This window comes from Lutra lutra, chromosome 7 (genome assembly GCF_902655055.1).
Source record: "Lutra lutra chromosome 7, mLutLut1.2, whole genome shotgun sequence".
NCBI lineage: Eukaryota > Metazoa > Chordata > Mammalia > Carnivora > Mustelidae > Lutra > Lutra lutra.
Genome location: NC_062284.1, coordinates 61,205,641 through 61,219,989, shown reverse-complemented (window position 1 = coordinate 61,219,989; position 14,349 = coordinate 61,205,641). Strand labels below are relative to the sequence as shown.

General features: G+C 42.5%; 2 protein-coding genes across 3 annotated transcripts in view; both read right to left on the bottom strand.

Moving 5' to 3' along the window:
* MGA (MAX dimerization protein MGA) overlaps window positions 1-14,349 on the bottom strand; it is a 176,461-nt gene that overhangs the window by 125,379 nt on the left and 36,733 nt on the right. The gene's annotated exons all lie outside the window — the stretch shown is intronic.
* Window positions 9,559-9,925, bottom strand: LOC125104291 (60S ribosomal protein L31-like). Its single transcript, XM_047736846.1, has one exon. It carries the CDS (start codon window positions 9,923-9,925, stop codon window positions 9,584-9,586), a length of 342 nt encoding a protein of 113 aa, XP_047592802.1. The 3' UTR covers window positions 9,559-9,583.

Genomic DNA, 14,349 nt, shown 5'->3' with positions numbered 1-14,349 from the left:
ACCTCCTCATACAGAAACCCTCTCATTCTTTTGTGTGGGGGGGGTCCTTTTTTTAATTTAAATTCAATTAAAATGTAATGTATTATTAGTTTCAGAGGCAGAGTTCAGTGATTCATCAGTTGCACTGAACACCCAGTGCTCATTCCATCAAGTGTCCCCCTTAATGCCCATCACCCAGTTACTCCATTCTCACACCCCCATCCCCTCCAACAACCCTCTTTTTGTTTCCTATGCTTAAGAGTCTCTATGGTTTGTCTCCCTCTCTGATTTCATCTTGTTTTATTTTTCCCCAGTTTGCTTCTCTTACTAACCAGAATCATGCTGTATGTACTGTTCTTTGACGTGCTTGTTAGAGATATTGTCGGCCTAGCACACTCCTTTTATCCATTATATATTCCACAGAATTAGTGTCACTGTTTGGGTTGCTTCATTCTGCTATTATAATTATGTCCACTTTTGTGCACAAACTTGAGTACAGGGCTGGACTTTGAGAGGAAGAGTGCCAGTTTGAGCCCTTGGCAATCTGAGGTGAAGGTGTGTTGACTTGGCACTGAGCAGGTGGCAGGCTGTGCATAGTGACTCGGTCAGGAGGGCGGCGTGACTATGAATTTGGGACCCACCTGATGGCATGTGTGACAGGGATGTGGCTGGTTTTACTTTTGTTTTCCCAGGAAACTGTATCTCTCCTTCTATTCTAAATGAAAGCCTTGCTGGATAGAGTATTCTTGGCTATAGATCTTTTCCTTTCAGCTGCTAGAATTTATCATGCCGCTCCCTTCTGTCCTGCAGAGTTTCTGCTAAAAAACCCACTGACACCTGTATGGGGTTTCCCTTGTATGTCGCTGCTTTCCTTTCTGTTGTTGCTTTTAAAATTCTCTATTTATCACTACTTTTGGCCACATTATTTACTTCTGTCTTGCTGCAGACCTCTTTGGGTTGGTTTTGTTGGGGGCTCTTTGTGCCTCCTGGATCTGGATTTCTCTTTCCTTCCTCAAATTCAGGAAGTTTTTAGCTATTATTTCTTCAGGCAAATCTTCTGCCCCCTTTTCTCACTCTTCTCCTTCTAGGATCCCTATCATGCAACTGTTATGCTTGACAGTGTTGCTTAGTTCCCTGGGTCTATTCTCATTTTGTGTTTTTTCTCCCCCCTCTCATCTGCTTTGCTTGGTTACTTTCCATGACTCTGTCCTCTAGGTGGCTAATCCGTCTTCTACTTCCTCTTGTTTGCTATTTATTCCAGGTGGTCTACTTTTATTTCGTTAGGGAGTCCAACAGCTCTAATTGGTTCTTTTTTACATCTACTATCTCTTGGTGGAGGGTCTCATGGAGGTTCTGCACTCCTTTCTCAATTCTAGCGAGCATCTTTATGAGCATTATTTTAAATTCACAATCAGACATATTACTCATCTCCATTTTGTTTAGGTCTCGTGCTGTGATTTTGTTCTGCTCTTTCATTTGGGACATATTCCTATCTCCACATTTTAATTCTGGGTCTGTTTCTCTCCTGCACTTGACGGTAGTGGCTTTATGAAGAAGAGGGCCTGCAGTGACCTGCTGTGCATTGTCCCCTGTTCCCCAGAACGTGGCACTTCAGGGGGTCTCCCCTGTGTGTTGTCTGCCCCCTCCTGTTGTGGCAGAACTGTGTTTGTCTTCAGTCCAGCCTGCAATGGCTCTCTGCCTGTTGTGAGCAGAGTCTGGTCCCCACAGTGTTAGTGAGCCAGTCCGGGGCTGCCTTGGGCTTGAGTTGAGTAAGACCAGGCATTTGCCAGAGATGAAGTAGCACCAAACTGTAGGCACTTTCCCAGTGTTGTCCCCTGAGAAGCTTTTGTTGGTGTGTGGGGTCTGTATTCAAACCAGGTGCCTGACCCCAGCCCACTACTGGGGTGACAGACTGCTATGTGGTTCTCTTCCCCTCTCCCAGAAGCAGGACTCACTTCAGAGTGGTGCTGACCCTTGTCTGCGCTGCACACACACTGCCAGGCTTTGTAGCACTGCTTTGATAGGATCTTGCCATGGGCAATTGCGAGGGTGGATCTGCTTCGCTGTGGCTTCTTGTCTATGTCAGGCTGCAGAAAGTCTGTTCAGCCAGCTATCCGGTTGTTTTCTGGGTTATTCATGCCAATGTGGGGACTCTCTAGATGGCCCCATGGCAAGACTTCAGCCCAGGGTCCTCCTACTCCACCATCTTCCCAGCAGCCAATCCTCTCATTCTTAAAAGTCTAGCACTTTCAAGGAGCCTATCTAGATGCCCTTATTGAGGGCACCTGGGTGGCTCAGTGGGTTAAGCCGCTGCCTTCGGCTCGGGTCGTGATCTCAGGGTCCTAGGATGGAGTCCCGCATCAGGCTCTCTGCTCAGCGGGGAGCCTGCTTCCCTTCCTCTCCCTCTGCCTGCCTCTCTGCCTACTTGAGATCTCTCTCTCTGTCAACTAAATAAATAAATAAGTAAATAAGTAAATAAATAAATAAATAAATAAAAATCTTAGATGCCCTTATTGAGGTAAACCCTGGTGTTCTAAGCAATCTAGTTCTCATCAGATTGGTCAACAAAATCACAGTTCTCCCTCAAGGTAAAAGCTGAACTAACAGCCCTCTGCATATTAAAGAGCTGTGTGGCAGTGTCTTATTTCATATAATCTCCTAATCTCCATATAAATACCACATGATCCTGGTTCAGAGGCATGCACCTGACCCAAAGGTCACCAGTCCTACAGAATGGCCATCAGCCTAGGAAGAAAGAGCTTACTAAGAGGTTAGCCCAAGGATTCTCTCTCTTACATGCAAATGCACACCTTCTCTCAATAGAATGGGAATAGTAGGAGGGAGTTGTGCCGGTGGGAAGCAAGAACAGAATCTGAACTAACTGCCAGAGAAGAGGCCTTAAGAAAACATGGACCAGGGCGCCTGGGTGGCTCAGTGGGTTAAAGCCTCTGCCTTCGGCTCAGGTCATGATCCCAGGGTCCTGGGATCAGATCATGATCCCAGGGTCCTGGGATCAAGCCCCACATCAGGCTCTCTGCTCAGCAGGGAGCCTGCTTCCTCCTCTCTCTCTGCCTGCCTCTCCCCCTGCTTGTGATCTCTGCCTGTCAAATAAATAAATAAAATCTTAAAAAAAAAAAAAAACAAAAAAAACATGGACCAGGGCCACCTGGATGGCTCAGTCAATTAAGCGGCTGCCTTCGGCTCAGGCCATGATCCCAGCGTCCTGGGATCGAGCTCCACGTCCAGCTTCCTGCTCTTCTAGAGCCTGTTTCTCCCTCTCCATGCCACTCCCCCTGCTTGCACACTCACGCACTCTCTCTCTCTGTCAAGTAAATAAATGAAATCTTAAAAAAAAATACATATATATATATATATATATGTATATATATATATACGTATATATATAAAAAAACATGGACCATACATGAGATGACACCATAAGGTAAGGAAAAGCATATACAAAGAAGAGGATGAAGTCAGGGCATAGATGGGACAGAAATGGTATAACCAGACTTCAAAAAAAAAAAAAAAGACATTAAGAAACCCCAAAGCAGGGGTGCTTGGTTGGCTCAGTAGACAGAGCATGAGATTCCTGATCTCAGGGTCATGAGTTCAAGCCCCCCTGTTGAGCAGAAAGTTTACTTAAAAAAAAAAAAAAAAAGCCACCCAGGCGTCCCTCCCCTCAACAACTCTTAATTATTTTCTCAACTGAAGCCCCCCCACCCCCATCATCCCCTGTCCAGGCCCTTCACTTAACCAACAACCTTGCTCCTGACCTTATAAAGATATGCAAACTATCAGGCATACCCTCCCTCTACCCAGATTTCCCTACCTATAACTTTATCTATATTCATACATCTCCCTATTTTTATTTCAGTCCCAAAAAATGAGGCATTCCTCCTCCTGTACAAAGCCAACCCATCCATCTGTATTCCTGACCCACATCATGACTTCCACCTGCTTCCTGCCTCATTCAACACCTTGCTCTATCAGACATACCATATCTTGAATCTTCAACCTCTCTTTCCTTATTAGCACCTTTCCCTCACCAAGTATACAAGGTGAGGTTTTAATGTAAAAACAAAGTCCTTGGGCGCCTGGGTGGCTCAGTGGGTTAAGCGGCTGCCTTCCGCTCAGGTCATGATCTCAGGGTCTTGGGATCGAGTTCTGCATCGGGCTCTCTGCTCAGCAGGAAGCCTGCTTCCCTCTCTCTCTCTCTCTCTCTCTGCCTGCCTCTCCGTCTACTTGTGATCTCTCTCTGTCAAATAAATAAATAAAATCTTTAAAAAAAAAAAAAAAACAAACAAAGTCCTTCCTGGCTCCTATCCAGCCTTCTCAGCAAACCTTCTCACAAAGAAATAATTCTTTTCCTCTCCTTCTCGCTCCCCACTTTCTCTTCCCTGCGTCCTTCAGGTCCAACACTCCCCATCTTCCTCCCTCTCACTCCTGTGCTCCCTTCTGTACTCCCTCCCCACTCCTCTCTCTACCCTCCTTTATCACCTGCCATTTATTCTTCCACCAACTATAAGGGGGATTCCATCTTAACTCCCTACTAATACTACTTTTAGGATAACCATGACTTCTCTTTTTTTTTTTTTTTTTTAAGATTTATTTATTTGACAGAGACAGCAAGAGAGGGAACACAAGCAGGGGGAGTGGGAGAGGGAGAAGCAGGCTTCCCACTGAGCAGGCAGCCCTAAGTGATGCAGGGCTCAATCTCAGGACCCTGGGATCATGACCTGAGTCAAAGGCAGACACTTAACAACTGAGCCACCCAGGCATCCCTCACTATGACTTCTTAATCACCAAGTCAAATTAGTATTTTATCTTTTTCCACACTAATGTACTGTAATTGGCACTTTAACTGTTTCCCTCTTACTATTTTCTACTTGTTAGCATACTGGCTGACATATAGTAGGCACTCAAATATATTTGAATAAATTAACAGGGGTACAAAAATGAAACAGTATCATGCACATTTTTGTCAAGGGAATGAGAAAGAGTCAATATCCCATGAAATGTTCATGGTAATTAACTATAACATCAAGGGTCAAATCAGACTAAGCAGCATGTATTAGTCAGTAGTGGAACAATTAGCTCAATTATATGGTTTTCTCCAGTCATTCTCAGCACCCAGAAATCATAAACAGAAATCTAGGACTGATGATAACCAAGGGCAAAGGAATGGAAATGCTAATGGAATCTAGAGTGCTAAGAAAACACAATGCCAAAAAAAGAGAGAGAGAGAAACAGAGAAGGGAAGAGCACAACACAAACCTTTTTTTTTTTTAACTAAATACCATGTGATAGACTCACTACATATAAAAACTGAACCTATATGTCATAAGGACACAGATAAAGCTGAAAAGAGCTAAGCATAAATCCATCTGAGGCACCAAATCTTAAGATTTCATAAAAACTTGAAGTTTCATTTTTTCAAAAGCTTTTTTTTTTCCCCAGTGAGGCATTTTATTTGCACATGTGTATTACAACCCTAGAAGAAGAATCCCAGGATTTTCCCTCCTGTGTGTTTTCATGTTGCTTCTTCATGGTCCATGATGCCAGCTGAGGTTGTCAGTACAATGAAACCAAACTGGCAGGAACTGGAACAAATTATTCTGCCATTTTTCTAGATCTCTGAGTTGTACATCAAATCTGGGGCTGATCACTCCACCTCTGTTTAAGCTCCTGTGAGGATCAAAACAATTTTCCCAGCTCCCTGATCATTAATGATTTCAAACTGACCAATTTAATCATGCTCTGTCATCACTATGAGAAACGATGACTCTGGAGCGTGACCTAAAAAGAACCTGGCAGAGGCACCTGGGTGGCTCAGCGGGTGAAACCTCTGCCTTTCGCTCAGGTCATGATCTCAGGGTCTTGGGACTGAGTCCCACATCTGGCTTTCTGCTCAGCGGGGAGCCTGCTTCCACCCCACCCTGCCTGCCTCTCTGCCTACTAGTGATGTCTGTCAAATAAATAAATAAAATCTTAAAAAATAAAAATAAAATTAAAAGAACCTGGCATTTGCCTCTCTTTTCAGCATTGTTAATGCTCTTGTGTGCATCTGCCAGGACATTCACACCCACCATTACGGCCACATAGAAAGATGGCAGAAAAGAGGTAAGCATAAATTAATCTAAGGCACCAAAACCTTAAGAGTTCGTAAAAACTTGAAGTTTAGCTTTATCTCAAAAGTTTTTTAAATGTTTTCAAAAGTGAACAAGCAGAAGACACAAGAGAATGTAGAATTCCTGCAGTCTCATGCCAAATCTAAACTACTGAAAAATTCACTTTACTTTGTTTCGAAGGAGATTTCTTTCCACACATTTTCCCCTAGTTATTCCCGCCGTCAACATTTTAAATGATCTCAAGTGCTAATGTCAGCAGCAGTGACACATTCCTGACTTAAAAGAAACCTTTCCAGATATAAGATAAAGCTTGAGAGGCCTAAGACTTTCACATTATGGTCCTAAAACACCTCACCTTCTTGCTATTAGAAACATTCTGTTTGGGGCGCCCAGATGGCTCAGTTGGCTAAGCGACTGCCTCCGGCTCAGGTCATGATCCTGGAGTCCCGGGACTCCCGAATCGGGCTCCCTGCTTGACACGGAGTCTGCTTCTCCCGCTGACGTTTCTCCACTTACGCACTCTCAATCTCTCTCATTCTCTCTCTCTCAAATACATAAATAAAATCTTAAAAAAAAAAAAAATTCTGGTTTAGTAAGCTTTTTTTGTAAAGACCTATTTATCTGAGAGGGAGAAAGAGTATGTGCATGTACACACAAGGGGGAAGGGAAGAGAGAGAGAAAAACCCAAGGAGACTCCAAACTGAGCAGGGAGCCCAAAACAGGCTACATCTCACAACCCTGAGATCAGACCTGAGTGGCAACCAAAAGTAGGATGCATAAGTCACTGCGCCATCCAGGCGCTCCAGATTTAATGATCTTTACAGACTATATTCAAAGCAGATAACTTTCTCAAACACGTTGCTAACAATAAGCTACAGATTTGTGTAACATTTTAAGTTTCTAAAGCATTTTAACATCTACTTTCTTCATTTTTAACTCATAGGAAGTCTATAAAACAATCAAGGCAACCATTAGTATTCTTTCACAGTAAGAAAACTAAAACCCAAGTTGTCCACGGATTATAAAACACATAGCTAAAAAGTGGCAATGAAGCATAATCACCTCCAAATTTTTTCTCTCCTACTCCTTTATCCTCAACAACTTACCTCCTTCCTATCCATCTTAAAGGAAGGAGTACCTGTGCTTTCTGAAAATAGTCCCCACCCAAACCCTTAAACCTAGATCCCCCAACTATCTGCAGAATCTTCAAGTAACTTCTTTTCCCCCACCCACAATATCTGTCTTTCCTCTACCATTTCCACATTCTATGAATATGCTCAACTCTTCCCCTCCTAAAAAACAAAACACACACACACACACACACACACCTTTGACTCTACCCCTCCCAGAAGGTGTAACCCACTCTCTTTCTATCCTTTCCCTGCTTAAACTCTTAAGAGTCTACAACTATAGGCACTTGTACTACACTTTCCTCTCTCCACTAAAATATTCCTTATTAAAACATTCTCCACTAAAACACCAGTGAATTTCTAGTGGTCAAACGCAACAACCACTCTTCAGTTCTTATCATTAGGTGTTGCATCTTTGTGCTAAGGTAACTGATACTACTGATCACTCTACCCTTCCTAAAACTTCTGTCTCCCATGGGCTCTATGTCCCTCTCTCCTTATTTTCCTACCACTGACTTCCTTTTTAACCTCTTTTATTTAACTCATCCTTTGCAGATTATCTACCTACACATTTCTGCAGAGGTTTCCTCTCCCTGCCTTTTCTCTGGCTAAACACTCTTCCTGAACAATCTCTTCCACACCCATGCCCTCAGTTACTAACCATATGGCTATGATTTCCTAAACTCTATGGTCTCAACACACCCTTTCATTTTTGTTAGGAGGAAGCTAAAACAAAACAAAAGTGAGTATTTATCAAATCTCTGGGCAGGAAGGAGAAAATAGAACCATTTTCTAAGCTTAGAAACAAAGAAAACACATGACTGAATAGAAATTTTAAGTTCTGTAAACTAAGATGAACAACACATGAAATAAAGAAAATATACATATATTAATTACATACATATCCACAAATATATCCTGACAAATAAATGGAAAAAATAAGAAAATTTAGAAAGAAAGCTATTTTTAAAAACCATTAAAAATGTTCAACATTGGGGCGCCTGGGTGGCTCAGTGGGTTAAAGCCTCTGCCTTCAGTTCAGATCATGATCCCAGGATCCTGGGATCAAGCCCCACATAGGGCTCTCCGCTCAGCAGGGAGCCTGCTGCCTCCTCTCTCTCCCTCTCTGCCTACTTGTGATCTCTGTCAAATAAATAAATAAAATCTTTTTTAAAAAATGTTCAACATTACTAGCAATTAAAGAAGTTCACTTTAGGTCTGGTAAATTTTTTTTAATTTCTTATTTATTTATTTAACAGAGAGACAGACAGACACACACACAGAGACAGAGAGACAGAAACAGAGAAACAGAGAGACAGAGAGATAGAGATATCACAAGTAGGGATAGAGGCAGGCAGAGGGAGGGGGGAAGCAGGCTCCCTGCTCAGCAGAGAGCCCAATGCAGGGCTTGATCCCAGGACCCTGAGTTCATGACCTGAGCCGAAGGAAAAGGCTTAACCCACTGAACCACCCAGGCGGCCCCAAGTCTGGTAATTATGTTTTTAATAACGAGGGAATCCATATAACTTTCATTAAATTTTACAACTGTCCTTGAACTCCCCAAATCAAGAATTATTACTATTGTAGGGGCACCTGGGTGGCTTCGTTGGTTAAGCGTCAGACTTTTTTTTTTAAGATTTAATTTATTTATTTGACAGAGAGACACACACAAGGAGAGAGGGAACACAAGCAGGGGGAGTGAGAGTGGGAGAAGCAGACTCCCTGCTGAGCAGGGAGCCCAATGGGGGGCTAGATCCCATGACCCTGGGATCATTACCTGAGCTGAAAGCAGACACTCAACAACTGAGCCAACCAGGCGCCCCATGAGCATCAGATTCTTGATTTCGGCTCAGGTCATGATCTGGGGGGTGAGCCCCATACCCTGTATCTGGCTCTGAGCTCAGTGCGGAGTCTACCTGAAGATTCTCTCCCTCTGCTTCTCCCCATACTCAAGGGCATGTGTGCTCTCCCTCTTTCTAATAAATATGTAAAGAAAAAAAAAAGAATTACTATTCTAGACACATTTTTTTTTAAAGATTTTTATTTATTTATTTGACAGACAGAGATCACAAGTAGGCAGAGAGGCAGGCAGAGAGAGAGGAAGGGAAGCGGGCTCCCTATTGAGCAGAGAGCCTGATGTGGGGCTCAATCCCAGGACCCTAGGATCATGACCTGAGCCGAAGGCAGAGGCTTTAACCCACTGAGCCACTCAGGTGCCCCTAGACACATTTCTATTCATGTTCTAAGATTGTATTACATGTGTGTGTGTGTGTGTGGCTTTAGAGCTTTATTTGACAATCAGCAGTAAGTTCTTATCCACAATGATTACCCGCAGATTTTTTTTTAAGTGCCAACAGGAACACAGGTAACCAATATACAGACCCTGTTTGATGAATCTTCATTCTTACTACGTTTTCTGGATAAACACACACAGATATGGTATAGGACATTCCTTATCCCCTTGGCCTGGGCAGATTTGCTGAGCCTGATGACAATGCACACATCTGGAGTTCCCATCTCCTTCATGGCAAATTTCTGGGTCTCTTTGAGTGTCCAGAGGACACACGTCTTCAGGTCCACTCGATGAATGTACTTGTTAATGGTGACAGTGTGTTCTCTGGTCACTACTTCAGTGATGGCAAAATGGCCCTTCCTCTTCTCACCACCCTTCTTTGCAGGAGCCATGTGCCAGGCCCCAGTTGGAAAGGAAGAACATAAGGTATTATTGTATTAGCTTTTTTTTTTAATTAAGATTTTATTTATTTATTTGACAGACAGAAATCACAAGTAGGCAGAGAGAGAGGTAGGCAGAGAGAGAGGAGGAAGCAGGCTCTCCACTTAGCAGAGAGTCCGATGTGGGGCTCGATCCCAGGACCCCGGGATCATGACCTGAGCCGAAGGCAGACGCTTTAACCCACTGAGCCACCCAGGCACCCCTGCATTAGCTTTTAAATAACATTATGCTATGTTCTTAACATTCACAGTTCCCCCTACCAAATGTCAGGCACTCTTCTAGGTGCTAAAGGATACAGCAGTGAGCAAAATAGATAAAAATCACTGTCCCTCTGGAGGTTATACAGGATTCTAGTCTAAGGATGGGGAGAAGAGACAAATTAAATAAGTAATATACGGGGAGACTGGGTGGCTCAGTGGTTAAGCGACTGTCTTCGGCTCAAGTCATGATCCCAGGGTCCTGGAATCGAGCCCTGCATTGGGCTCCCTGCTTGAGGGGAAGCCTGCTTCTCCCTCTCCCACTCCCCCTACTTGTGTTCATTCTCTCACTGTGTATCTCTCTGTTAAATAAATAAAATCTTAAAAAATAATAAGTTATATGGTGACTAAGGGCTATGGAAATAATGTAGAAAAGGAGATTAGCAATGTTGATAAGGGTTATAAGTTTAAATAGTGTGATTAAGGACTCAATGAAAAGGTGACATTTAAGTAAAGAGAAGAGGTCAGGGAATAAGCCATATCAGAGGGAAGAATATTCCAGGCAAAGGCCTGCAGGTGGAAGCTTTCCCAGAGTGTTTGAGGGACAACAAGGAAGCATTAAAGCTAAAGAAAAGTGACAGAGGAGAACAATAAGTGAAAAATGAGATCAGAGGAATAACTGGGGGAAGAACAAACAGATTATTTAATGTCCACCATGGACCCTGAATATCTCTGCACGTATTTTTTTTTTAAGATTTTTTATTTATTTATTTGACAGAGAGAAATCACAAGTAGGCAGAGAGGCAGGCAGAGAGAGAGGAGGAAGCAGGCTCCCTGCTGAGCAGAAAGCCCGACGCGGGGCTCGAACCCAGGACCTGGGATCATGACCTGAGCCAAAGGCAGCGGCTTAACCCACTGAGCCACCCAGGCGCCCCTCTGCATGTATTTTCTGAGTATGCTAAACCACAAGGCTTAACTGTCCTCTAATTCTAAGGCACTTCTGTAGCTACTCACCTAGGCAATTAATAAATAAGACAAGGTGACCACAACTTGACTACTGTATGACTCCTCGCTCCAAGAGGGTGGGTAGGGAACTGGAAATTTGGGGTTAGAAGGAGATTAGGGCTCAGTTTTGGACAAATTTAAAAACTATTAGATATCTAACTGGAGATGTTGGGTAAGGTAACTGAATATGAGTCCACACTTCAAAGAAAAAGCCAAAAATGGAGATATCAATTTGAAAGTGTAAGAAACTAAATGAGCTGAGCAAGTAAGTTTTTTTTTTTAAAGATGATAACCAAGATGTGAGCCCTGGAACATTCTAACATTGAAAGGTAGGAGGATTAGGAGGAACTAGCACACAGTAGTTAGGACAGACCCTGAGATAGGAGTAGAACTAGGAGAATGTGATGTTCTGAAAGCAAGTGGTAAAATGGGTTCAGTTCAAGAGCAAGAAAGTAATCAACAATGGCATAGGGGCTGAGAGATCATGTAGAATGAGAAGACAGATTTAGCAATGTGGAGATAATATGGTCACAAAGTTTAATTTTAGAAGAGTAATGAGGACAAAAGCCTATTGAATTTAAGAAAAACTGGGAGGAGATTAATTGTAGACATTAATTGTAGACACTGTAGACATTGTTTCACTCTAAAGAAACATACATTTATGAATGATGGGAAAATGCATATGCTTAATCCTGTCAAGTACAGTCAATTGACATACTTTGCTCATGAAAAAATAAAATAGTACAACCACTGGAAAGAGCCCTAACACTTTAAATGTATAGGATATACAGAAAGACAGATAATATATATCTCTAGAAAGAAATACACCAAAATATTTTGTGTTGTTTTTTAAGATTTTTATTTACTTATTTGACAGAGACACAATGAGAGAGGGAACACAAACAGGGGGAGTGGAGAGAGAGGCAGGCTTCCTGCTGAGCAGGGGGCCTGATGAAGGGCTCACTCCCAGGACCGTGGGATCATGACCGGAGCAGAAGGCAAATGCTTAACAACTGAGCCACCCAAAGGCCCCTACACCAAATTATTAAAGCAGTGTTATCACAGCATTATGTAATTAAAGCTGACTTGCTCTTTAATACTCCTTACATTCTTCAAATGCTCTACAATGAACATGTTTAACTTTTATAATTAATAGCTTTTTAACTGCCCCAGAAGCTATATCTAAGTATTGTTCCTAAGGAAACACCTTCAGGCTGAGAAAACATTTTATGCACCAAAATTTTATCCTAGTTTCCTTAAGTAGTAATAGTAACACCCAAGTTTCCAACAACAGGGGATAGTAAAAGTTTAAGGAAATGTATAGTATAGAGCGAGTGAGAGACAGAGCGCACAAGCAGGGCAAGTGGCAGAGGAAGAGGGAGAAGTAGGCTCTCCCAACAAGCAGGGAGCCCAATACGGGGCTCAATCCCAGGACCCTGGGATCATGACCTGAGGGGAATGCAGATGCCTAACCAACTGAGCCACCCAGGTGCCCCTGTTTTCTCGATTTAGAAGGATGTTAATTAACTGGAAAAATGTTTATATTAAAATGTTAACTGAATAAAACTGAATAGTAGACTAGTCAGATACGTTTCTCTCTTTGCCTTTCTAAGCTCTTCTAAAACAACAGTAAAATCATTTTTAAAAAGGAAAAAGATGACAATGAAGCCTAAAGAAAGGAAAAGAAGGGACAAAAGGATTAGTAAAGGACAAAACAACAAAAGATGTCAACAAATTTTATAATTTAGGAAATGTTTTAGTGATTAGCAGAACAGAGAAGGGACAAATTAAAAGACTGGCAGAGTTGGGGATGTACCAAAAAGAAGAGGCAATTTTACTTGATTGAGTTAATGTGTGAAAGCAATTGTCTATTCACATTCTTTCATTCCACAATATTTCCTAAGTGCCTTCTAATTCTAGGTGCCAGATTCTATAATATGCATAGACTATAAAAAGTGAAAATGTCCCTTAAGAAGCTCACCTCCTATCTTCTTGATTTCCATTTTGAAGTGTGTAAGGTAGGCTAACATATTCTGCCTATCATATAAACCAATACTGTCATTCTGCATTGAACACACCAACTGTTTCTAGCTAATTCTAAAAAGTGATACCAATGGGGCGCCTGGGTGGTTCAGTGGGTTAAGCCTTTGCCTTTGGCTCGGGTCATGGTTTCAGGGTCCTGGGATCAAGCCCCACATTGGGCTTTCTGCTCAGCAGGGAGCCTTCTTCCCCCACCTCTCTCTGCCTGCCTCTCTGCCTACTTGTGATCTCTCTCTGTATGTCAAATAACAAAATCTTTAAAAAAAAATGTGATACCAAACGTCACTATACATTTCCTTAGGAGATATATAATTATAATAACTCAGATAAACAGACCTCTTTGGCAACCCTTTAGACAACTTTGTACTTAGGTTAAAAATTTGCCTATTAGGGTGTCTGGAAGGCTCAGTCGGTTGAGCGTCTGCCTTTGGCTCAGGTCATGATCCGGGGGGTCCTGGGATCGAGCCCCACTTTGGGCTTGCTCAGCAAGAAGCCTCCTTCTCCTTCTACCTCTGCCTGCTGCTCCCCCTGCTTGTGCACTCTCTGTCAAATGAATATATCAAATCTTTAAAAAAAATTTTGCCTGGGGCACCTGGGTGGCTCAGTGGGTTAAAGCCTCTGCCTTCGGCTCAGGTCATGATCCCGGGGTCCTGGGATCGAGCCCCACGTCAGGCTCTCTGCTCAGCAGGGAGCCTTCTTCCCTTCCTCTCTATCTCTGCCTGCCTCTCTGCCTACTTGTGATCTCTGTCAAATAAATAAATAAAATCTTAAAAAAAATTTTGCCTATTAACACATTATTTAGTGGTTTTTAGTTTTCACTACTTTGACTTCGCATGTTTCTAGAGGTATTTCTTTTAGAGAAATATTAAAACCTCAATATTCTGGGGCACCTGGGTGGCTCAGTTGGTTAAGCATCTGCCTTCAACTCAAGTCAGGATCTCAGGGTCCCTGCTCAGAGGGAAGAGTGTGCTTCTCCCTCTCCCTCTCCCCCTAACCCCACTCATTGTTACACATGCATGATCTCTCTCAAATACATAAAATCTTTAAAAAAAAAACTTTAATATTCTATTTTATGAAAAAGTATTACTTACTTCACTCAACTTTTTATGTGAACCACAATGGGAAATATTTCC

Excerpts from the sequence above, each read along its gene's own strand:
- LOC125104291 (XM_047736846.1), bottom strand. The coding sequence starts at position 9,925 with ATGGCTCCTGCAAAGAAGGGTGGTGAGAAGAGGAAGGGCCATTTTGCC.